This window comes from Calliphora vicina, chromosome 5 (genome assembly GCF_958450345.1).
Source record: "Calliphora vicina chromosome 5, idCalVici1.1, whole genome shotgun sequence".
NCBI lineage: Eukaryota > Metazoa > Arthropoda > Insecta > Diptera > Calliphoridae > Calliphora > Calliphora vicina.
Genome location: NC_088784.1, coordinates 51,026,692 through 51,051,442, shown reverse-complemented (window position 1 = coordinate 51,051,442; position 24,751 = coordinate 51,026,692). Strand labels below are relative to the sequence as shown.

Here is a 24,751-nt window from a genome sequence, read left to right as displayed (position 1 = left end):
ACCAATCTATTTTTGAAAAAAAATATTTGTTAAATAAAAAAAGAAAATTGCGTCGGCCTTAATTATCATATAAAAAAATTAATAAAGAAATGTTAAAAGATGCATGTGGGTCAGAGAGTGGCTCACAAAAACAATATTTCATTTACAAAAATTAATATTGGCGCTAATTGTCTTCTTTGATTGCCGCACTAGAACACAATAAATATTGGTGTATTTTTAACTTTTTTATTGGTGCATGTTGCCTATCAAGCATTCACATGATTGCCGTACCAGGGTTGCATTTGATTGGGCCAAATAAGCACAATATTGTTGTGGTTTGACATATGAGCCAATAAGTTGTGAAATCACACGATTGACGTATAAAATAGACCAATAATTGGTGCATTGCGGCAATCGTGTGATCCTACCTTAACAGTCATCAACGAATACATGAGAGAGAAGTCGTGTTTATAGTCATCGATGACAACTTTAACCACATTGTCACCCATATGATCATCAACGACAATGTGCATGATAATGTTGCTCACATTGTCGTGTACGATTTGTCGTTCGAAAAAGTCGTCAACGATTTGTATGGGCTGTCGCCTATGTGTCGTCTAGGATTTAACATTGTCGTGTACGTTTTATATGATGTATGTATATTTAATTTTCGGAATTGTGATATATTTAATTTTGATCATATTATTTACAAAATCTTAACAATTATTTTTTTTATATTATACGTTTACTTCTTGATAAGCGCATCACTTGGCACCCAGCACGTACGTAGCAAAAGAATATAATTAATTTAAATTTTTGTTGAGCCTATTTTTGAAATTCCTATTCTGTGCCTAAATTCTTCCAAATTAGAAATTCTAAATACATATATCCTCATATGTTTTATCAAATTAGTATCTGGTTAATTTAGTATACATATCATTGTATGTATTCCGAAATCAATTCAAAAAAGCTTATTTCCTTATTGGAATGAATTAAAACTGAAAGCTCTTTATTAGTTATTTCAATTCTTGAAATTATTTCTTTACAGAGTTTGTGATAACAATTTAATATATTGGTTTTTTTTATCAATTCTTCAAGAAAGCTTTACGGAACATATCTCTGTTTCATGTCCAATATATCGTAGAGGTTATAAACTGTTTGTGGTTACATTTTAAGAGAATTTAAAAATCCGAATAAAAATTTTCTCATAAATTTTTTCAATTATTGCGAAAAAATCTATATTTTGAGTTAATATAATTTTTCTGATAAAATGTGAAAATTTTTTTCTAAAAATAGTCACCTTTCGAATTAAAATTATAAAGTAAATCAAATTTTATCAACAAAACAGTATTAACTCAAAATAGAACCAAATTTAAATAAAACAATTTGATTATTTTTAACTTGAATAAAGGCTCAAATCAAAATTATACCTTTTTTTATGAAAATATACGATGCATTTCCATTTAAACTTTTGTATCAACAAAAATAATATCTTTTTGTTGATATAAAAGTAGTCACTACATTATCACGAAAATTGTCTTAAATGTGGTTATCGAGATGAAAGAGTAATCGGAATACGACGAAATTTTTACAGTAGATACATATTGATGTTGTTAGTCGATTTCTTGCAAAAAGTGAAATTTTAAAAATTTTGAGTTAATACCCTCTTTTGGATCAAGTGCGATATATTTTTGTAGTTCTTTAACGTGTGAATCGCCCATAAAATCAAAATCTTATATATTTATTTTTACAAAATCTTCTATATTTATTTTTACAAAATTTTTAAATATTTCTAATACAATATCTTTTGTACTAGAAACGAGATATATTATTTGCGATGTTCGAGCTTAAAGCCCAAGTAGCTATAGCTCAGTACTAAACAATTAGCTTATAATTTTTAAATTTAAGTTAATTTTATAAATAAATAAATAAAAAATATTTGCGATGATTCGCTTTGAAAATTTGTATTTGATTTGTTCATAGTTTTAAGTATATATACTAAACAATTTGAATAAATTTTTGTAATTGTGGATAAATTAAAAAGGGTAAAAAATCTGAAAAAGTGGCTGATTTAGCTGAAAAAGGGTCAAAATGCGACTTTAGTCCAATGATGTTCATTTCATTGTGCTTTCGCGGTGAGTAACAACACACATATTCTTATTCTCTTTAAAAGAGCATAACAAATGTCTAATTTTTTTAAGAAATTCATTAAGCATTGTTGTTGGTTGGTTTTTGGACGAAGTATAGCAAACACACGCGTTTCAATTACAATTGAACACAAAACAACAAAGTCAGAAATAAATAAAAAATTTGAGAGAATTTCGGCCGTATAATGTATATTCTTTTATATCCTTAAAATTTAAATTACATTCATTTAATAAATTGGTTATATCTGGCAAAAATTCTAAATCTAAACATTCTTTATTTTGTTCTTATTTTAAGTGTTTGATATTATGTTTGCTGGGTAGCTCTCTCACCAATACATCTTCATTTTTATTTTTGAACATCACTGCTTTAGTCGCACAACGGTAACACTGGTTGTTGTTGGTTTGTGTTCACACTTAGAGAACTGAAGAGAGCAACACAACAGGTTTTAAAAATTTGTTAAACGTTTTTTACATTTGACTACCGACTACGCAATAAATATGAAACGTTTTCATATTAATGTGCACAAATACTGAAAATATACAAACTATAAACCAAGGCCATATATGTGCAAGCTTCATGGTAGAAATATTTGTCGAAGTTTTTCCAAAAATATTTTGCCCTACAAAATATTTTATGTTGCAGCTATATTTTTGCTTAGCAAAAACAAATGATACTGCTTGTGTATAATATACAAAAAATTTACTACAAAAACATCGTACATGCAAACAAATTGCAGCGTGAAAACCATAAACTGCAAACGAAAAGCGCTGTAAAAAATTCAAACACGTCATAACCGAAACTGATTAACCTAAAATTTTTTTCAGGATGATTTTTTTTACTAATGCTCACCAAACTGGTGAAAATCCAACTTTCGTTTATTAAGGGCCACTCTAGTATACATAGCGTACACTACATATGGAATTTCATGTGTATGCAAAAATTCACGTTATACTTACGATCAGAGTTCGAAAATAAACCGTACCTTATTCGTAGTGTACATTTAAAGAACACATTCCCTTAATTTGTTTTTAGTGTTTGCGCACATGTACATTAGGGATATAACTATTGACAATTTTTGCAAATATGCAAATTGGCATAGCATAGTCGTATAGAGTATTAAAAAATATAAAAAACCACGGTATTATTTTTTCGCGGTTGTTAAAAAAGTTCACGCACCAAACGCAATAAAGTTTTTCATTCAATTTTTCAATTATTTTGAAAAACAATATATTTTATTTTAATAATAACTGCGGACATACTTCAAATGTTAATTTTTAAATAAGGGAGGTATTCCTCAAACTTACAAAAAAAAATATGAAATTATTTATATAATTTTTCAGAGAAAAAAAAATTTGGTTTATTTTAGAAATTTGTGTTGGTGCGTGATGTTTTTGATTGCAAATGACCTAAAAAAATGATTTTCATTACTTATACAACATTGGCCATCACGTGGTGGTATGCCAAAAATATCGCCAAAATTAGTTATATGCCTAATGTACATATACAATCAGCGTTGCCGCTTTGGTCCAATTGGACCAAAATTGGTAGTTTAAAGTTACCAAATTTACTTTTGGTAGTTTGGTTTGTTTGTTCCGATTTTTGTCGGATTTTGGTAGGCTACGATAATTCTGAATACATAATTATTTTTAAGAACAAAATAATAAAAAGTATAACGAAAAAAGTATGTATGTTATGCCAAAATAATAAAATTTTTTGTAAAATGTGAAGTCAAGTCATATTCTTACAATATTGTCAGAAAATGTTCAATAATATGTTTCAACATAAGTTATGTTTTAACATAAGTTTCATGGTTATGTGAACCATTTTATGTTGCATGTTCCTTACAATCTGACAACCGTGTATACGTAGCTTTAGCATTATCTCAAATATTTAGTTTATTCAGATAAATGTATACGTATTTAGTAGTGTTCGGTTCTCGCAAAACGTTTCTTTTCTAATATTATATTTTCTACTACATATTTCAAGATTTCTGTTTCATATAATATCTAATTTTGGGTAGACATTTGTAAGGGGGCTGGTGAAATATTGTACCTATTTTTACCAGTATCAATAAGCTCCGTCATTACATTTTATCTAAATATCTTTAATATTACTACCTGTACTCTGTGCACAAGTTTACATGAACATCTAACCACCCAGCCAGATGGACGGACGGAGGCGCAACGTTAAATCGACTCAAAAATTAAAATCTCTTCAAAGTTGTACGATTTAAAATGTTTGACATATTTATGATTTTAGCTTTATTAAATAATTTTCTTGCTCTGTGTAATTTTATAGCAGTAATTATATAACTTTAAGTTAACTAATAATTTTGAAACGAAACCGTAAAACATTTCTCAAATATTAAAAATTTGGTAGGTTTTGGTAGTTTTTAATCAGAATTTTGGTAGCAAAAATATTTTGTGAGTGGCAACGCTGTATACAATATACCGAACACTACGTTTGTGAGATGATGTTCTCAAATACTACGAATAAGGTACAGAACATTCTAGACCCATGGTAGGCGTTCACATTGTTCAGGTTACTATGATTTTCGTCAAACAACCCGAATGTGAACAAAAGAGCGTAATAGAGCGTAAAAATACACACATTTCGTTCATTTGCTTGATGTTGTTGCGAATCAGTGTTGCCATTTTGACGCTTTTCGGGTATATTATGACGCTTTTTTTGGTCTCGTTACCCTTTTATTTTTTCTAAATACCATTTTTTAAAATAAGGTATTTTTTGACGCTTTTTCAATATTTTGTGGCGCTTTTTGTTAAAACCATCTGATTTTGTAACAAATCAAACTTAAAAGATCTGGGGGCTAATTACGGCAGTCGAACACGATCGAATACTTATTCGAACGTGCGTTTTTTAATTGTTGGTATTCTTTTATTTGATATCGAATAAAATGTATAGAAAATTATAATGATTGCGTTCGAAATTTATTTCGATTACGAGTTGGACAATTAGCAACCTGAGTATTTCATTAAAATCGTTTTGTGGCCCGGTGATGATTATTAAAAAGATGTGTTTGAAAATGAAATTGGGAGAATCCATATCAAAACGGACAGAAAACTGTTATTTTCGGATTTGACATCTTCGATTTTAATGAATTTTAAACATATATATATCGTCACCTAATATGCAAAAGGGCGTAACAACACTTTTTATTTTTTTATAGGAGAAGCAAAAAACTTTGTGGAATTAAAGATATTTTAGATTTAAAATACATATTTTATTGTCTTGCTTAAAACACGACTACAGACTTATTTCTTACGATTTTTTTTATTTTTTGTTAATATTTTTTAAGTTATGGTTGTTACGCCTTTTTGGCATTCGATTTTCTGAAACAGAAAGACGTAACAACATTAACCTTCGCTTTACCAATACCCACCCGGGTGACCACATCGATTTTATTGGTTTAATATTTTTTTTAATTTTGTTTCAATTTAAATGAAATATGTACTCACTGAACAAATTCTAGAGTTCTATAGAATTTAATAGAACCATTTTAAACTTTTTATAAGGTTTTTTAAATTTTTTAAAATTTCGTTCGTCGCATATATTTATAGAAGTGTAGTGTCACCCGGGTGGGTATTGGTAAACCATGTACATAAAAAACCTTTGGTAAAGCGAAGGTTAAACATGAGAAATGGAGATTTTGTTTTTAGAATATAAGAGCCAGTTTTTGACTTCGTATTTAAATATGAATTATATTTAAGTTCTATTTAAATACGAAAATGAGTTTCTCAGTGCTTTTTTAAATGATACTTAAATGGCCAACGTTGGCCATTTAAATTCTATTTAAGTTTCATAAACTACCATATGTTTTTGACAGCTGACTTTTGTTGTTTAGTTTTTTTTTCGACTCTATTGTAGTGAAAAAAAACCAAACAGCAGCGCGCTGCAGCGTTTTGCTAAAAAAAAAGCGTCTTGCAAAAACTACAATTCCGATGCGGGGTAATTGGAGCTTCTTTTGTGCATTTTCCTACCAATAATTTTATTGTTTAATAAACTTTAATTTCTTATTGGGCAAAATGTAACAATTTTTGTTTTGGTTGAACAGCTGTTTTAAGCAAAACTATCGATAATTTTTTGATATTTAGTAGTGCTGCCATACTTTTATCTTATTTAAATAAGACAAATTATGTAGCACTGAAAAACTCAAACTGTATTTAAATACAACTTAATTTTAAGTAAAAATTAAGTAAATACGTATTTAAATAACAAGTCAAAAACTGGGCATAAGTATTCTTCCCACTTTATTAAGTAATAAACATGTTTTGTAGTAAGTTTATTAAAAACAAAATTTATTAAAATTCATTGTATTTACACAGCACATAAATATTTTAAAATATCTATTAATTTAATATTTCAAATGATAAAAAACTAAAAAAATATTAAATTCATTAAATATGTACAATGAATGTCACTTAAAATCGTACCCCATCGTAGTAAAATTTTATTCATTAGTTTTAGAATGTTGATGTTTTGGAAATAATTTAAGATGCTATTTTTATATTGTGTGTGCTATTACCTATAGCTAGGTACTCTGTTCAAAATTTCGTGCGAAATGCTGTCAAACTACATATAAAATATTTGGAATGAAATATATGCGAAATAATTTCGCAAAAGCAGTACTCTGTTTTTATTGTGGAAAACATGTGAAATAAATCTGGCAACCTTATTTTTCCACACGAAATAACATACGCAGCACTTCTTTCGCACGAAATTAAAACCAACAGCTAACTGTCAAACAGCATGTAAAATTTTTAAAAAAAGTACTAGGCTTATCAGTAAATATGGTATAATTTTAATTGCGCTTATCTACAAATAACAAAATTGGGTAACACTGTCAGTGCCCAGAATATCAACGCTTCATTTACCTGGCGTTTACACATGCAAGTAACAGTTTGCACTAACACAATCACTATGCATGTGTAAATTTACACAATTGTGTTAGTGCAAAAGTATGAATGTGTTGAGTTTTTGCAACTGTTACTTGCATGTGTAAACGCTAGGTTAAAACCCACAGGCACTAAAAAATAGCTAAGGATACCCTACAAAGTATTAGGATTATTTAATATTAACATTTTTTTTAATTTTTAAAGTTTTAATTGTAATTTAATATAAGTGTACGAATTTAAGTGAAATATGAATTTTATGATGTTCTTTAATTTCCATCAATATTTTTTTAAGGAATTGAGGTTTTGTTAACTTTTTTGTTGAAATACATATTTTTTGTTCCAATTAATAAAATGACTTTTAATTTTTTATATAATCACCTATTATTGCCTGTATAATTTCATAATATTTAAAAAAAAAAATATGTTGTACGATTTTGAGTGACACTCACTGTATGTAATAATTTATTTTAGAAAAAGAAAAAATACTTCAGTATAGAATGTTAACAAAATTATATTTAATTTTCAAATGGAATGTTGTCATAAAAGTAATTACAATCTGTAGGAATTATGTTTACCGTGGGATCTCCTTTTTTACCTATAAATGAATTTAAATTAGTAAAATTTTTAATGCATAATATGCATCAAATTGTTATTCTTTACCTGGTCGAATAGATAGGTATCTCTATGGAAGCGAATCGTAATCAAGAAAGTATGTATGATCTAAATGATGTACTTTTAACGGATGTGGATTTCTTCGTGAGTCTTTTATAAGATCGACAAATTGCGAATTAATGAGTTTATTATTTATTTTACGTTGAATAAGAGAATGTGTGGAATCACACTCCATTTGAGTATGCCCAACTATCAAATATTTTTTTTATCACAGAAGGAAATTAGAGCATTGGACAACACCACATTTCTATTCTGATAAAAACACCCATCAGAGTATATAACAATATGATGAATATTTGTCGAAGTAAGTATTAGGTTTCTTAAATGTTTTATTATGCAAGTGGCAAAGGTAGATGCAACCAAATTCCCTTCGGTTTCATCCCAGACATGTCAGAGTCATGCGTAATGACATTATAAATGGTGAAATTGTGTATTTGCAATTTCATTTTATAGTATGATGCATTTGATTGTGGAAGGAGTTTCACAGCTTGCATATCAATGCACAGCAATGAACTTAATCCAGGCTTAGCATTTTCAATGTCATTTATTTTCTCTTCTCTCATGTTCTCAATTTCTTGTCTATGGCTGTCATACTGTGCCTGGTATGATAAACAAATGTCACACATATCATTTCTTGGCTTGAATATAGAAACATTTTGTTTTTTTAGTTCTGACATAAACATAGTAAAAGATATGGGAGCAATTCCGTTTTCATAATGAGACTCGCAGTCCTTAGAATAAAATTGATATATTTGTGTGTATGTTTTAAAATCCGACTGCAAATACAATGACTCCAGCTTTGGAACATCCTCTTACCATTTTTTGAAAAAGTTTAGACGTTCCTCGTATTGTTTTCCTTGTTTTGTTACTCTTTTAGCAACAGATATTAAAGTATTTTTTTCTTCTGGACACATTTGGGTACCATGCAAGTCATTGGAATCTACCCAAAGTCTAAGCATTTTTCGCTTATACCCAGCGTTGACATTTCTGACATACCTGAACACGAACAGCATTATTTATTAAATAATATAATTTAGTAACAGATCGCCGTGAGTTTTCAACGTAAATACGTTTTCTATTGATGCGTTCAATAAGATTACTTGCATACACTTTTTTGTTCCCATGACATCTTCCAGAACCGATCAAATATTACCTTGCGCATGTCTTCTGAAAAAAGGTTGCAATGCCGAACTTTACTTTTATCACAATAAGTTGATGAACATCCCCTTTTAAATCTCTTGGATTTATTTCACATACTTTTCCCATGGAAAATCCTTCGTATGCTTTGCCATTCATCCGTTTTCTTTTATTTTCCACTCTTTTATTTGTTTTTTTTGGCACTATGTTCAGTTTCATTATTATTATTATTTTCCATTTTCCTTTTTTTTTTTACAAATTTTTTAATATTTATTTATTTTTTTCACAATATGTACCACTCACTCAAAATATTACCGTTAACATTAAACGAAAAAATTATGAACACAAATTGTAGTGTTTATAAACCGGTTAACCGAAAAACCGGTTTTACTTCGAAATCTCGGTTTTTTGCGAACCGGTTAATTTAAAATGTTGATTTTCGGTTAACCGGTTTATCCGGTTTTTATCACTCGCTTAACCGATTTTTAAAATTTGGTACTAAAATTAATAAATCTCATGTTTTTGTGCATTTTTAATATTCATTGTATATTGTACATTATTGGTCTGATTTGAAACCTAAACTGCTGATTTACAATACAAACCTCTTTAGATTAATATTTTTAAGAATTACAATGATTCTAAATAGTAGAGGACGATGAGTTTACTTAAAAACTTTAATAGAATAAATTGCACATAATGAAACTATTAAAAATTAAATTCCGCATAATTCTATAAGTTTAGGCTAAATCTTACTAATGATTCATTAAAAACTTAGTGATGATTTTACCAAACGTTAAATTGAATTCGATGTACATACCTTAAAATTTTAACTTATTAATCATTTCGTTAGCTTTTCAGAAATATTACAGGAGAGACAAAAAACGTTCTAAAATCCATGATTTGAAATATTTTTGAAATCTGATAATGTAGTTTTATTAATTATTTGGTATGATTTATAATGAAAAATAATCACAGCTAAGAAGAAGTGGACTTGTTACATTTTCTGTTTCATATGAGAAAGTCGAGGCGATAATAAATTTCAAAATTATTTTTTTTACCAATAATTAAAACAAGTATTATATATTTAGTTATTTATACTCAATTCCATTTGACAGATATATTAATTTTGAAATATTTACAGAATAAAATGGACTTAGCACTTTTATATATTTATAGTTATTTAATATTAACCATTCCTAACTACTAAAAACTACAAATTTTAAAGCTGTATATACTTTATTTTATGTTTTCTACATATATATGACGGTTAACCGGTTTTTTCGATGTCGGTTAACCGAAAAACCGGTTTTTTAAAAAAGGCAAATTTTCGGTTAACCGACAAACCGGTTTTTTAAAAAGTCGGTTTTTTATAAACACTAACAAATTGACAAAAAAATCGTAGGCAACTTAGTTATTCAAAAATAAAAAGAGTCAGTTTTTTCATTCAAGTGTGTTGTTACGCCTTTTTGTTTTTGAAATTTATACACTTGTTGTTACGGCCTTTTGAATTTCGTTTGTAAAATCGTTTTTTCTTGACGTATAAGTTCAAAATTCTGGAGAGACATGTAATTTAGTTTAGTGCATTATAATCAATCAAAAACTCGATTTTGAATTTTTTGTTGTTACGCCCTTTTGCATATTAGGTGACGATATATATGTATAAATACATATTATGTTTCCAAAGGGTTCCTCAAATCTATGACTAGAGAGAACCTTTCCATTTCAAAAATATCGCGATTTTGAAATTGAAACATTTTTTAAAATTATATACACATAATTGCCCATAACTTTGAAGCTACTCAAAGTCCAACATATTTTTTGATTCCATTTTAAAGGCAAAGATATTGTCCTTAAAATTATATGAATAAAATTTTTTATTTTTACATCGGAATGAGTTTGCATTGAAAAAGTCACTGATATGAGAAACATATTGGATATATTATGTATGTGGTAAATTTCATTAAAATCGGAAATGGTAAATCCGACAGTTGTCCGCTTTGACATGGATCTTCCCAATTGTTTTTCTACAAAAAGTTATCCTTATTTTGTTTTTTACTGAATTGTTTTTTTAATTTACGGTTTTGTTTAAGTAAATAATAAAATAAATAATTTAATTAAAAATTGAAACCCGTCTTTTATATTTAAAGTTTTTTGCTTTTTATCCTTGTTTTGAGTGCCAATTTTATTACCCTTTTTAACCGCATTGAATGTATTATTTGCAAAGCGAAAAAATAAATTTTAAATTTTTTTATAAAATTTTATAAAAACGCGCCAAGAGGCTCTTTTCTCTTTTTTTCGTATTTTTTTTACCCTTTTTACCCATTTTTACTATACACTTGACACTTTTCTTCATTTCTAAAATGGCAACAATATTGCGAATATCTTAATTTTTACCCAAACATGCACACAAATTAAATGCCTCTATTTGCCTACTAGAATCTAGACATTCACTACCTAGACTTGCCAACCGTCCCGTTTTCGTCGGGACAGACCAGTTTTAGAGTCGAATGTCCCGTGTCCCGGCGATACTCTGAACGGGACGCCATTTGTCCCGTTTAAAAAAAAACATAACTTTTTCATTAATTACCACAAAAAATATAAAAAAATCAAAAATTGAAAATACCGATAGACAAGGATGCTTTATTTTCTGAAATATAGTATTTTCTAAAAACTGAATATCACTATTTAACAATAACAAACAAAATTAGGTAAAACAAATTAGGTAAAATTATAAAAAATAAATTTTCAGACAAAGTTTGAAGAATCTCGCAATTTTAATTATCCAGATATTCAAAATTTACTATGTACTTTGAATGGAAAGTTTCACACCCACTGTTCCGATCTGGACCATTTTAGCTAAAGAATTTGATTCATACAAAGTTTAAATACATTACAATTATAGTACTCCTGATATTCGAAATTAACTATATACTTTGTATGGAGGTGTCACTCCCACTAATCCAATCCCGACCATTTTACAGCCAAACTATGTAAAATGATAAGTGAGCTGTCGGACAAAGTTTGAGGAATCTCGCAATTATAGTTCTGAAAATATTTATTTTCCTTTGTGTGGTAGGTGACTTAAACCTTGTTCCGATTCTTCCCAATTTGGTTAAACTTCATGTCGTGATATGAAATTGATTCATATAAAGTTTGAAGAATTTCACAATTATAGTACTCCACATATTTGAAAATAACTATTTACTTTAAAAAATTCAATCTCACCCATTTTCAGCCAATCTCCGTATAGTGACAAGAATTTGATTCATACAAAGTTTAAATACTTTACAATTATAGTACTCCAGATATTCGAAATTAACTATTTACTTTGTATGAAAGATGCCACGCCCACTAACACAATAACATTTTCACCCAAAAAAATGTAGAATAGTAAGGGTGATATTAGGGCAAAATTTTAAGACTTCCACAATTATAGTTCTCCAGATATTGGAAAATAACTATTTACTCCTGTATAAAGTTCGAAGACTTTCACAGTAATAGTTCTCCAGATTTTACACAATTAAAATTAATGTGTTATTGTTGATTTTAATAAATAAAATAGGATAATAACACTGCTTCAAAATAACACTTTTTGTCAGAACTTGAAAAGCGACCTAATGGAGGTTGTATGCCTAGGTGAGGACATGCTAAAACCGTTTTCATAGATTTTGAACACCCTCAAAAATTTGAGTTACATATTTTGAAACAAGTGTTTTAGGGTAGGTAGTACTTCAATACCTCTAACTCAGACATTTTAAAACCGATTTCAAAATTTTAAAAAATTATAAATAGTTAAAAAATTAAGCTTTCATGTTATGCATTCATACAACGCATAATCTAAGAAATTGTTTGAGTTATTAAAAAAGTAAATTTTTTTTTTTCGTAATTTTTCAAATTCAACAATAGTTATTTTAATTTTTTTCTATGAAAACCAATTTTTTTTGCACAGTGCACAGTTTAAAGACAATTTTATATAGACAAAAAGGAGATATTACTTATTAAAATCGGTTTATATTTGCAAAAGTTATTAAACTTTTTCGAAAAAAGTTCGAAAATATTTACCGTTTTTTTACATTTATGTATATGCGCTGGAGGAGAAAATACTCAAAAAGTATTACTATAAGGTATAACTTTTACAGTTTTCATCCGATTTGAAAAATTAAAACCATGTTTTATTAAGAACTTTTCTTTATACATACATTGATATAAATTTTTATAAGCTTTCATATTAAAATAAGCAATGAAAAGCGACTCAAATAAAAAAAGATCGTAACAAAAACAATACTTATAACCAGGGAAACCGGAAATATGCTCTAAAAAAAGCGTTTTAGGCGCTTTAAATATGCAGTAAAAACTTTAAAATATGCTCTTAAAATTTAAAAAATATGCTCTTAAAAAAACAAACTTTTACATAATTTTTAACCAAAAAAAATTTACTTAAATTTTAAAATAAAAATCGTTGTCTATTGGATCTGAAAACATTTTTAAACATAGAAAATGTTCTTTCGACATCAACTGATGTTACAGGAGCAAATTTAAAAGACAATATTTCTTTAACACTTAGAACGGTTAAGTTTGAATTAGAACTAAAATTTGATATTTAGATGGAGCTATTATTAAAATAGTGCTTATTTTATATTAAAACAAGTAAGAGAGCTATATTCGGCTGTGCCGAATCTTATATATCTTTCACCTAATTATACTTCAAAATAAAAAATTAAATATTTTTAGGTGAACAAAATTATTTTTCAGTTTTGGATAAAAAAATTTTTCGAATTGTTATTTTAAATTTTAAAAAAAAATTTCTGTTTTTTAAATTTTTTTTTTTTTTGGTGAAAAGCCATCTATTTTTCAATTTTGAATTTTAAACAAAGGAAGTAAAAACCTGTAACACAACAGCGAAAAATAAGTAAGACAAAATTTGTTTTTGATAAAATCAAAATATGCTATTAAACAGTAAAATATGCTCTAAAAACGCAAAATATGACATAATATGCTCTTAAAACAAATATATGCAAAAATATGTATTTAAGCGTAAAATATGCAAAAATATGCACTAACAAATCGATGGCAAAATTCTTAAATAGTTCTGAAACGTGTAAATATCTTATCCATGTGCTCATTAGACTCACCAGAAAAAACATGCATTTGCATATTTTGGTTTCCCTGCTTATAACTTACAAATGTATCAATAAATGCATGTCATTTTAAAGCGTAATAAGATTTCTTTCCCAACACGTTAAAAAATAAAAATTGAACAAAAACTGACTGAGTTACAGATCGATAAGTTGAAAAACATCACTTTAAACGGTTTTTTCAGAATAACTTCTGAATTTGAAGGTGTTTCTGAAATTTTTTGACACAATTTGTAATGTACTCAGCAAGTCCTATAACCCACACTAGGTAATTTTCCATGTTTTTTCCATCGTTCTCTGATCATTTAGTGGTGTCCCGTTTTGGAAATTTCAGAAGGTGGCAAGTCTATCACTACCTCGTAGCGTTTATGTACTTTTCAAAATCTACGCTACGTTTAGTGTTCTTTTTAGGGTACATGTAGTGAACTTTTTAGGGAAGATTTTAGCGAACACGTAGTGAACTTTTTAGGGTACATGTAGGTAGCGAAGATTTTAAAGTACATGTACGGTATTTTTCCATGTTTTTTTTTGTTTGTCTGTTTACTTTACTTGTATAGTCTATTAGAAATATATGCATGCCGTTGTTAAATTTTTCATTATATCTGTGAGTAAATTTGTATGAGTTTTTAATTAATTTCTCCATTTCAATAATTTGTTGATCTATTTTAGTTCGTTATTTTTAGATATAAAATGAAGGCAAAATAGAACAATTGGATTGGCTTGAAAATTATTTTTACTAACAAGTTTGTGGGTTGCGTATGTATAGATATCTTGAATAAAATATTTAAAAAATGCAACTGAATACAAAAGAGCATTGTTGGGAAAAATTTAATTTTATTATACTACCTGTTTCAATCAATCCATTATTTTGTAGCCATTTCAAAAGGCTTTTATGGTACTTGTAAAAATTGCCAATGCAAATTTCATGGAAAGTGATTTCAATAGACGTATGTACATAATTTATGATATTTTATGATGCTGACAGCTGTAAAAAAGAATTTTTAGCTGTAATAATATATGGAAAACCCCAAACATACATGAATGGTATTGGTTTATTGCCTTTGTCAAACAAAACTCGTACATGTAAATTTTTTGTGTTTTTTAGTTTCCGCTCTATGTACAGTTCTCTATAAAAATTCAAAATATAAATTATTTTTGATAAAAATTATTTATAATTATCAGGGAAACCGGAAATATACTCTAAAAAAACGTTTTAAGCGCTTTAAATATGCAGTAAAAACTTTAAAATATGCTCTTAAAATTTAAAAAATATGCTCTTAAAAAAACAAACTTTTACATAATTTTTAACCAAAAAATATAATTTTATTTCAAAAAATCAATACAATTCATTTCTAAAAAGGTAAAGTAACATAAAATAAACAAAAATAACATGAACTAAAACAAGTATAATAAAAAACAAGTAAAAGTGCTATATTCGGCTATGCCGAATCTTATATACCCTTCACCTTTGTTGTGGATGCATTATTATTTTTTATAATTAGTATATATGTATGTACATTGCCCACTTTCAGCGTACAGCATCCTAAATTTATCAAGAACACAAAAAACAACAACAACGCCAAACGAAACCAAACACCAAAAGAAAAAACAAAATACACAAGCCAATGAAACCAACACACATCCAAACATACGTTTAATTGTATAAAAAACAACAACGCCAAAAGAAACAAAACACAAAAGAAAAACAAAATACGCAACGCATGCACATCCAAACATACGATTTGTTGCTTTTTTGTAAAAAAAAACCAACACACAACCAAACAAACGTTTAGTTGTATAAAAAACAACAACAACGCCAAAAGAAACAAAACACAAAAAAAAACAAAATACACAAAACTTGCACATCCAAACATACGTTTTGTTGTTTTTTTGTCAAAGCATGCAATACATTGTGTTTTTTGATGAAATTTTCAGAGGTTGTCTCGGATTTTTGCTCATATCTCCGTTATTTATGGACGGATTTTGCTGATTTTAAATAGCAAAATTCTCGAAAGTATGTCTGACAGAATTGTTGAAGATTTGGATCCAGATATCTGGGGCCTTCAGAAAATTGATTTCAACAGACAGACAGACAGACAGACGGACATGGCTTAATCGACTCCGCTATCTATAAGGATCCAGAATATATATACTTTATAGGGTCGGAAATGAAAAATGTAGAAATTACAAACGGAATGACAAACTTATATATACCCTTCTCACGAAGCTGAAGGGTATAATAAATACAACATAAAAACAATTGGAACTTAAGCTATGAAAAGGCCTCGAGAGGTATTTTTTGATGATATTTTATATAAATATAAAGGCACTTCCTCATTTAAGGTTATTATTGCAATAAATTACAAAATATTGACTTAGATTTTCAAATAAAAATCGTTGACTATTGGATCTGAAAACATTTTTATACATAGAAAATGTTCTTTCGGCATCAACTGATGTTATAGGAGAAAATTTAAAAGACAATATTTCTTTAACACTTAGAACGGTTAAGTTTGAATTAGAACTAAAATTTGATATTTAGATGGCTCAATTATTAAAATAGTGCTTATTTTATATTAAAAAAGCCATATATTTTTCAATTTTGAATTTTAAACAAAGGAAGTAAAAAACTGTATCACAACAGCGAAAAATAAGTAAGACAAAATTAGTTTTTGATAAAGTCAAAATATGCTATTAAATAGTAAAATATGCTCTAATAACGAAAAAATATGACATAAATATGCTCTTAAAACAAATATATGCAAAAATATGCATTTAAGGGTAAAATATGCAAAAATATGCACTACCAAATCGATGCCATAATTCTTAAATAGTTCTGAAACGTGTAAATATCTTATCCATGTGCTCATTAGACTCACCAGAAAAAACATGCATTTGCATATTTTGGTTTCCCTGATAATTATCTAAAAAATAAAAATCTTTAAATGATTTTCGATAATTCATTCCCATATTTTATTCAACTCCTATTCAAAAGTAAAAATCTACAAACATATCCTAAAAAATTATAAAATTTTTCGCAACATAAAAATTAAACACATTTATAAATACATATCTTTCGATTTTCTTACTTCTCCGACATTATTTTTGTATTAAATATATCTATTTCTGCCTTCATCAATACTCCACATGTTCAAAAAATCTTCGCTAAATGTACGCTAAAAAATACACTAAACGTAGTGAATTTTTTTAAGGTATTTCGTACATTTTGTAGCGAATGTGTATGCGTACTGTACATGAAGATTTAAAGTACAGTACACTAACATACGGTATGTTAGTGTTTTTTTTCGAACTCTGCTTACGATTCATAATTTCTATGTTCACACGTACATACATAATTGTACATAATTGCATGTGGCATAACCTCTATTAGTTTATTTATATGTTTGTTGTTTTTAACAATATATTTATTTAAAACATTTTTAAATCACAATAAATATATTTAATGCAATGAAACTTATTTTGTTATGATTTTTCTTTACTCTTTTTTGTTTTGTATTTTTTATTTCAAAATACAACACTGTTATACACACCAGAGATGTGCATGAATACCATTCAAATGACATATTTATTATTTTACAAAAGTGAATACTGAGTTATCACTATAGATAAACTAAACGCATGATTCACCATAGCAAGTGTTTTATTACAAAATGCATGTAATTGCTTGCATATTCTGTAAACTTTTACCATTCACAAAAGCAGCGAATCAATATGTGTGCTATGAATATAAGAAGAGCTTTTTGAGTAAATATACACTTTCCTATATGAGTATATATGAATTAATTTAAGATTGCATTTAGAAGGATTTTTCTTGCATATTCATATTTTTTCAACATTTTTTATTATTTCGCAGTTGATTGTATCAAAATAAGACGAAATTTAGTTCTTGAACCACGTGAAAATTTATTTAAAACAAATTAATGCACTGATTTTGTCTTATACATTTAACTAATCATCGAGCTTTTATGAATCATTTGAATACTTTGCACACAGATCAAAACACAGTAAACATTTTTGAGTTGTTATTGCCAATAGGGCGGTCAGACGGCATGTATTGCTTGTGTATTGGGACATGTATTCGATACATATGGAATTCCATGAGTATGTCAAAATTCACGTTATACATACGGTTCATAATTTCCACGTTCAAACGTACATATGTAATTGCATGTGACATAACCTCTATTAGTTATATGTTTGTTGTTTTTAACAATATATTTATTTAAACATTTTAAAATCACAAAAATATATTTAATGCAATGAAATTTATTTTGTTATGATTTTTCTTTTTTGTTTTTTTTTTATTTTGCACTCACACAGTGTTGTATTTCAAAATACAACACTGTTATACACACGAAAATTGCTAAAAATGTCATGAGTAAAGGCTGGGTTAGCCGACCGTTGATGTAATGTAACCGCAATGTTGACTTAACGTAACACTTTAGTGCGATTATAGAACATTAAAAACGTGTCATATGTTTTTGACATAAACAAGCAAATTTAAACAGCTGTTTGAAAGTGTTATCAACACAATTGTTTTAAATACTGTTCAAGCGACTTTATAATTTTTTTCTGCGATTTAAAAAAAAAATTATTAAACTTTTTTGGTAATAGTACTTACATATAAACCGTATTTTTTACACATAATGTATTCATCATCATTGTGAAGTGCTTCGAAATGACTTCATATATGTTTATATTAACCCATTAGGAGACAATTATAAATATTATTTATTACCTTGTCATACAGACTTTATTTATTAAAGGTCCGATAACTTAAAAATTAATTAATATTGTATTGTACTTTATACTAAGGGCCATTATTACAACTTGCCTTTATGTTCGTAATAGTTAACCTTTTTCTATTGCTTAAATTTTCACCTTTCACTATTTCGAACACAAAGTTGTAATAATGGCCCTAATTTGTTAATTTAATTTGTCTATACAAAATATTAATTTAATATTTTCAAACTTATTACTTTCGACTATTATTAGTATACATTTTATAAATGCTTGTGTGAACTAATTTGTATAATAAGTAAATATTACCATAACAATAAAAATATTTTGTTTTTAGTAAGAATTGTGCTAAATTTCCCAATTACTGATAAATTTACTGACATTTATTGTTGTGGGATATGCTAGTTCCTTTGTCCCCTTTTACAATGCAGAAATTGAAAGGCAGACATTTTTCTCGTTATATTTTGAACTAACCTAAGCCTGTGTAATACACACTGTACCTCTTCAACACCTCGCCTTCAAACTTCGCCTGTCTACCTTTCAATTTCTGCATTGTAAACGTAGACTATGCGCATTTCACTGGTTGCTTAGGCCAGATCATCAGGAAACCTTTTCCCAAAAGGCTTTAGAAAAACTAAAGATATTATACAAATCAAACTATAGAGTGAATGAGAATTACAGACACTCAAGCTTTATTTGTAAAAATATCAAAGCTTAAACAAAAAATCAACAATAAACAGTGAGTTTATCTTTTCTTACATTTTGTTTTTTATTTATGTATTTATATTATTGAAATATTTAAAACATTTTTAGAACATTGAAAATATTGTTAAGCGTTCTGAGCATAAGTATTTTTTATACAAGACTTTTAAAATCAACAAGTTGACAACACCGTTAGTAAATGTCACGTTGAAACGTAAAGAAATTCTGTTTTTAACAGGTTCAGACGTTACAGTTACTTTACATTTTGTCACTATACTTGCATTAACTACTTTACACACAATAGAAACGATCAGCTGTTCCGTTCCGTTAAGGTTACATTACATTACAGTCGGCTAATCCACCCTTAATACACATGTATTTTACATACACAAAGTTTCATATGAATCACACGGTATGTATATGTTTACATGTGGAAAAATGTCCCAATACATGGCACAAAACACAAGCAATACATGCCGTCTGACCCCCCCTTTAACGGCATTTAAAAAAATATTGAGTAAATGGCAATCAATTGTGAGAGCGCAAGCAATATAATTAGCACATGTTGATGATTGAAAACACAACAAATGCAGTGATTTCATTCATATAGAAAAAAAGCGGATCAACTCATGTACATCTCTGATACACATGAAAATAGAACATGCTCTAATTACCAAAAATTTCCCAAGTAATACACATGTGTTTTACATACACAAAGTTTCATATGGATCACACGGTTTGTATATGTTTACATGTGGAAACATGTTCCAATACATGTCACAAAACACATGCAATACATGCTGTGTGACCCCCTATTATGAGAGTAGTATTGTTTTATTTTGGTTGTGCTACCACTACATACATATATGTAGTACATTTTTAGATTTCCTCCGATTTCTTCAAGTTATATGACCGTGACCCAATCATCGTACGATGAAAATTTTCCAAAATATTACGGATTAAACACATTTTTTTCTTTGGTTTTACCGTGTTTTTTTCCTCAATTGTATTTGGTATTGATATTAAAATTTTTTTCTTTGCATGTTCTTTAAGGAATCCCACATACATCTCGTAAAATTAACACGGCTGTTGCGGCTTGCACGCTTACTACAAAAAATGGACAGGTATTCACAGTACACAGCAATGATTTTGACATTGTTGATGTTGTTATTTTCCCTGGTGGCTCATTGGTTGGCTTGTATCTGGTATGTCGTTGCAGAAAAAGAAAACATGCTGAATGAAAACGGATGGGATATTGGTGAGTAACTTTTATATTAGAACAATAGAAAATATGTTGAACTTATAGTCCGTGTTCTTTATGTACATACACTGACTCAAACAATTGTCCGTACACCAGTCATTATAAAACATATTTTGTAATATTATCTAAAATATTTCACCAATTCAAATAATTTTAATTTTTAGAATACGTTATAATGTTGTAATAAATTTCCCAGTTACAAAAACATTAAGTAATAATCTAATTGGTTTTAAGCGATTAGTAAAATGCAACACTGCTAAAATTAAACTCAAAAAATTGCCCGTACAGGTACAAAAAAGTAAATGATGCAGCTCTAAAATGTAACGGAACTTAGAAAAAAAGTTTTTTTCTTATTGCTAATGTTGTCAGCATTGATTTAAAATCTTACTGTTGATTTTTACTTTTTTCACATTTAAAATGAGTGCAAATAATAAAAGTGGAACCAAAATTCCTTTAGACATCAAGGATTTAATAATTAAAATGCACAATGAAGGAAAAAGTTATGGACAAATTTAGGAAATAGTATCAAGGCCACGATCTTCTGTCCAATATGTCGTAGAAAAGTTAAAAAATCTGGATTGTTACAAATTTCTCCAGGTAGAGGCCGCAAAAAAATTATTGATTTACGATTAGGACGGAAAATTGAACGGATGGTGAAGCTCGATCCAAAAATGAGTGCAGTGGAAATAGCGAGGATTATTAAAGAAAGTGAAAACGTAGCTCTAAATGCACAAACAATCCGAAATTTTCTTCATCAATGCCAGTATAAGGCTTGTGTACCACGTAAGAAGCCGTTTATTTCAAAAAAGAATGTGAAACTACGCTTGGAGTATGCCAAAAACTTCGTAAACAAAACGGAAGACTTCTGGAAAACGGTAATTTTTACGGATGAGAGCAAGTTTAACATTTTTGGGTCAGATGGCCGGAGATTTGTGTGGCGTAGAGTAAATACCGCCCTCGAATTAAAAAACCTCAAAGCAACAGTGAAACACGGTGGTGGTAGTGTCATGGTGTGGGGTGCTATGTCCGCAGGAGGTGTCGGAAATATAGTATTTGTTGAAACGACAATGGACAAACATCATTATTTAAATATATTAAAAGAAAATTTAGAAGCCAGTGCAGAAAAATTGGGCATTAAAGATGATTTTCGATTCGTTCAAGATAACGACCCAGAACATAAATCGAAAATTGTAAGTGAATGGTTACGTGATAATGTAAAACAAGTGCTTCCACATCCTCCCCAGAGTCCTGATCTGAACCCTATAGAGCATTTATGGGGAATTTTGAAAAAAAAATTAGGCAACATACAATTACTAACAAACAAATGCTAAAAAATACAATTCTTGAGGAGTGGCGCAATATTGACAGCGAAACGACACATAAATTAGCACTATCAATGAAAAATCGTTTGACAGATGTCATTAAAGCTAAAGGATACCATACACGCTATTAAAACTATTAAATTTCTAATTTAAGCTATACTTAAGTTTGAATCACTATATTGTACGGAGAATTTTTTGAGCTTAGTTTCTGTAGTACTCTTTTGTTTTTCTTTATTTAATAAAATTCAAATTGTCTTTACCTCTATTGTGTTATTATTTATTTTATATACCTAATGTAGTTTTTAAAAATACTAAACTTTTTATTGTACGATATATATTTTTTAAACTACAATAAATAATATTGTCAAAAGCTTAGTGTACGGGCAATTGTTTGAGTCAGTGTATATCATACATTGCACCAAAGAGCACAGACAAAACAAAGTATTTAACCTCACATCTACCGATTTTGACCATATTCGGTAAACACATACCCTTTGGAGTCCTTTGGGTATATTAATTTTTATTCGATTTTATTCACGATTTGAAAGTAAATTTTAATTTTGGCTTAAGTTCATTTATTATATTTACTCTGTAACAGTGTTGCCACTTCATGTGTAATTGCACATATTGGCTCATAATCATAGTCAGAAATAAAGAATACTTTAAGAGAATTAAACTCGACTTTACTCTAGAGTGGACTTTAGGTCTATCATAGACAAGTTAAAGTATACTTCTGACGTTGAAGTCGACTTTAAATATAAAACTAGCTGAAGCAGTTATTAACTCACGTGAGCCAAGATAGCGTCGACGAGATAGCGTCGATTTTGGGAATTTAAAAAACCGGGAAGTCGAAATACCCAATTTATGGGAATTAAGAAAATCGGGAAGTAAAAATACCCAATTATATAGTAATATTAATACAAATGGAAATAAAAGCAATTAACATAAAACCTAAGAAATACTAGAAAACTATAATTTAATTTTAACACAAATTACTAGTTGGAATTTAGGTATAAGAAGGTTAATCAAAAATTGCAAAAAAAATCGTTGCTGATCTACCACGGGAAATATGGGAAGTGGCTGGGTACAAGCCATATATATTATGAAAGTAGACAGTTTTTGGAACATAATGAGACAATCGTGCTAAAAATCGTGTGAGTGGTTCCATATAAAAATGACTTCCTCCAAAATGGCCAAAAAAAATCGTTGCTGATTTATTATGGGAAATGTGGGAAGTGGCTCGGTACAAGCCAATATGAAAGAAGACAGTTTTTGGAACATAATGAGACAATCGTGCTAAAAATCGTGTGATTGGTTCCAGAGAAAAATAGGTTCCTCCAAAATGGCCAAAAAAAAATCGTTGCTGATTTATTACGGGAAATGCGGGAAGTGGCTCGGTACAAGCCATATATATTATGAAAGTAGAGGATTTTTGGAATAAAATCAACCAATCGTGCTAAAAATCGTGTGAATGGTTCCAGAGAAAAATAGGTCCCTCCAAAATGGCCAAAAAAAGTCGTTGCTGATTTATTACGGGAAAAATGGGAAGTGGCTCGGTACAAGCCATATATAATATGAAAGTAGACAATTTTTGGAACATAATGAGACAATCGTGTGAATGGTTCCAGAGAAAAATGACTTCCTCCAAAATGGCCAAAAAGAATCGTTGCTGATTTATTACGGGACACATGGGAAGTGGCTTGGTACAAGCCATATATATTATGAAAGTAGACAATTATTGGAACAAAATGAACCAATCGTGCTAAAAATCATGTGAATGGTTCCAGAGAAAAATAGGTGCCTCCAAAATGGCCAAAAAAAATCGTTGCTGATTTATTACGGGACACATGGGAAGTGGCTCGGTACAAGCCATATATATTATGAAAGTAGACAGTTTTTGGAACAAAATGAACCTCTACATTCACACGATTTTTAGCACGATTGTTTCATTTTGTTCCAAAAACCCTCTAGTTTCATATTATACGTGGCTTGTACCAAGCCACTTCCCATGTTTCCCGTAATAAATCAGCAACGATTTTTTTTGGCCATTTTGGAGGAACATATTTTTCTCTGGAACCATTCACACGATTTTTAGCACGATTGGTTCATTTTGTTCCAAAAACTGTCTACTTTCATAATATATATGGCTTGTACCGAGCCACTTCCCATGTGTCCCGTAATAAATCAGCAACGAGTTTTTGGCCATTTTGGAGGAACCTATTTTTCTCTGGAACCATTCACACGATTTTTAGCACGATTGGTTCATTTTGTTCAAAAAACCCTCTACTTTCATATTATATATGGCTTGTACCAAGCCACTTCCCATGTGTCCCGTAATAAATCAGCAACGATTTTTTTGGCCATTTTGGAGGAACCTATTTTTCTCTGGAAGCATTCACATGATTTTTAGCACGATTGGTTCATTTTGTTCAAAAAACCCACTACTTTCATATTATATATGGCTTGTACCGAGCCACTTCCCATGTGTCCCGTTATAAATCAGCAACGATTTGTTTTGGTCATTTTGGGGGCACCTATTTTTCTCTGGAACCATTCACACGATTTTTAGCTCGATTGGCTCATTTTGTTCCAAAAATCCTCTACTTTCATAATATATATGGCTTGTACTGAGCCACTTCCCACATTTCCCGTAATAAATCAGCAACGATTTTTTTTTGGCCATTTTGGAGGAACCTATTTTTCTCTGGAACCAATCACACG

The 24,751-nt window shown here is 29.0% G+C and overlaps 1 protein-coding gene across 1 annotated transcript in view; it reads left to right on the top strand.

Annotated features, from left to right (window-relative positions):
- The window catches only part of Elk (Eag-like K[+] channel), a 464,478-nt gene that overhangs the window by 179,516 nt on the left and 260,211 nt on the right, over nt 1–24,751 (top strand). The window contains exon 4 of the mRNA XM_065512744.1: nt 20,501–20,705. Coding sequence (XP_065368816.1) covers nt 20,501–20,705 — 205 coding nt within the window. The remainder of the gene's footprint in view (nt 1–20,500; nt 20,706–24,751) is intronic.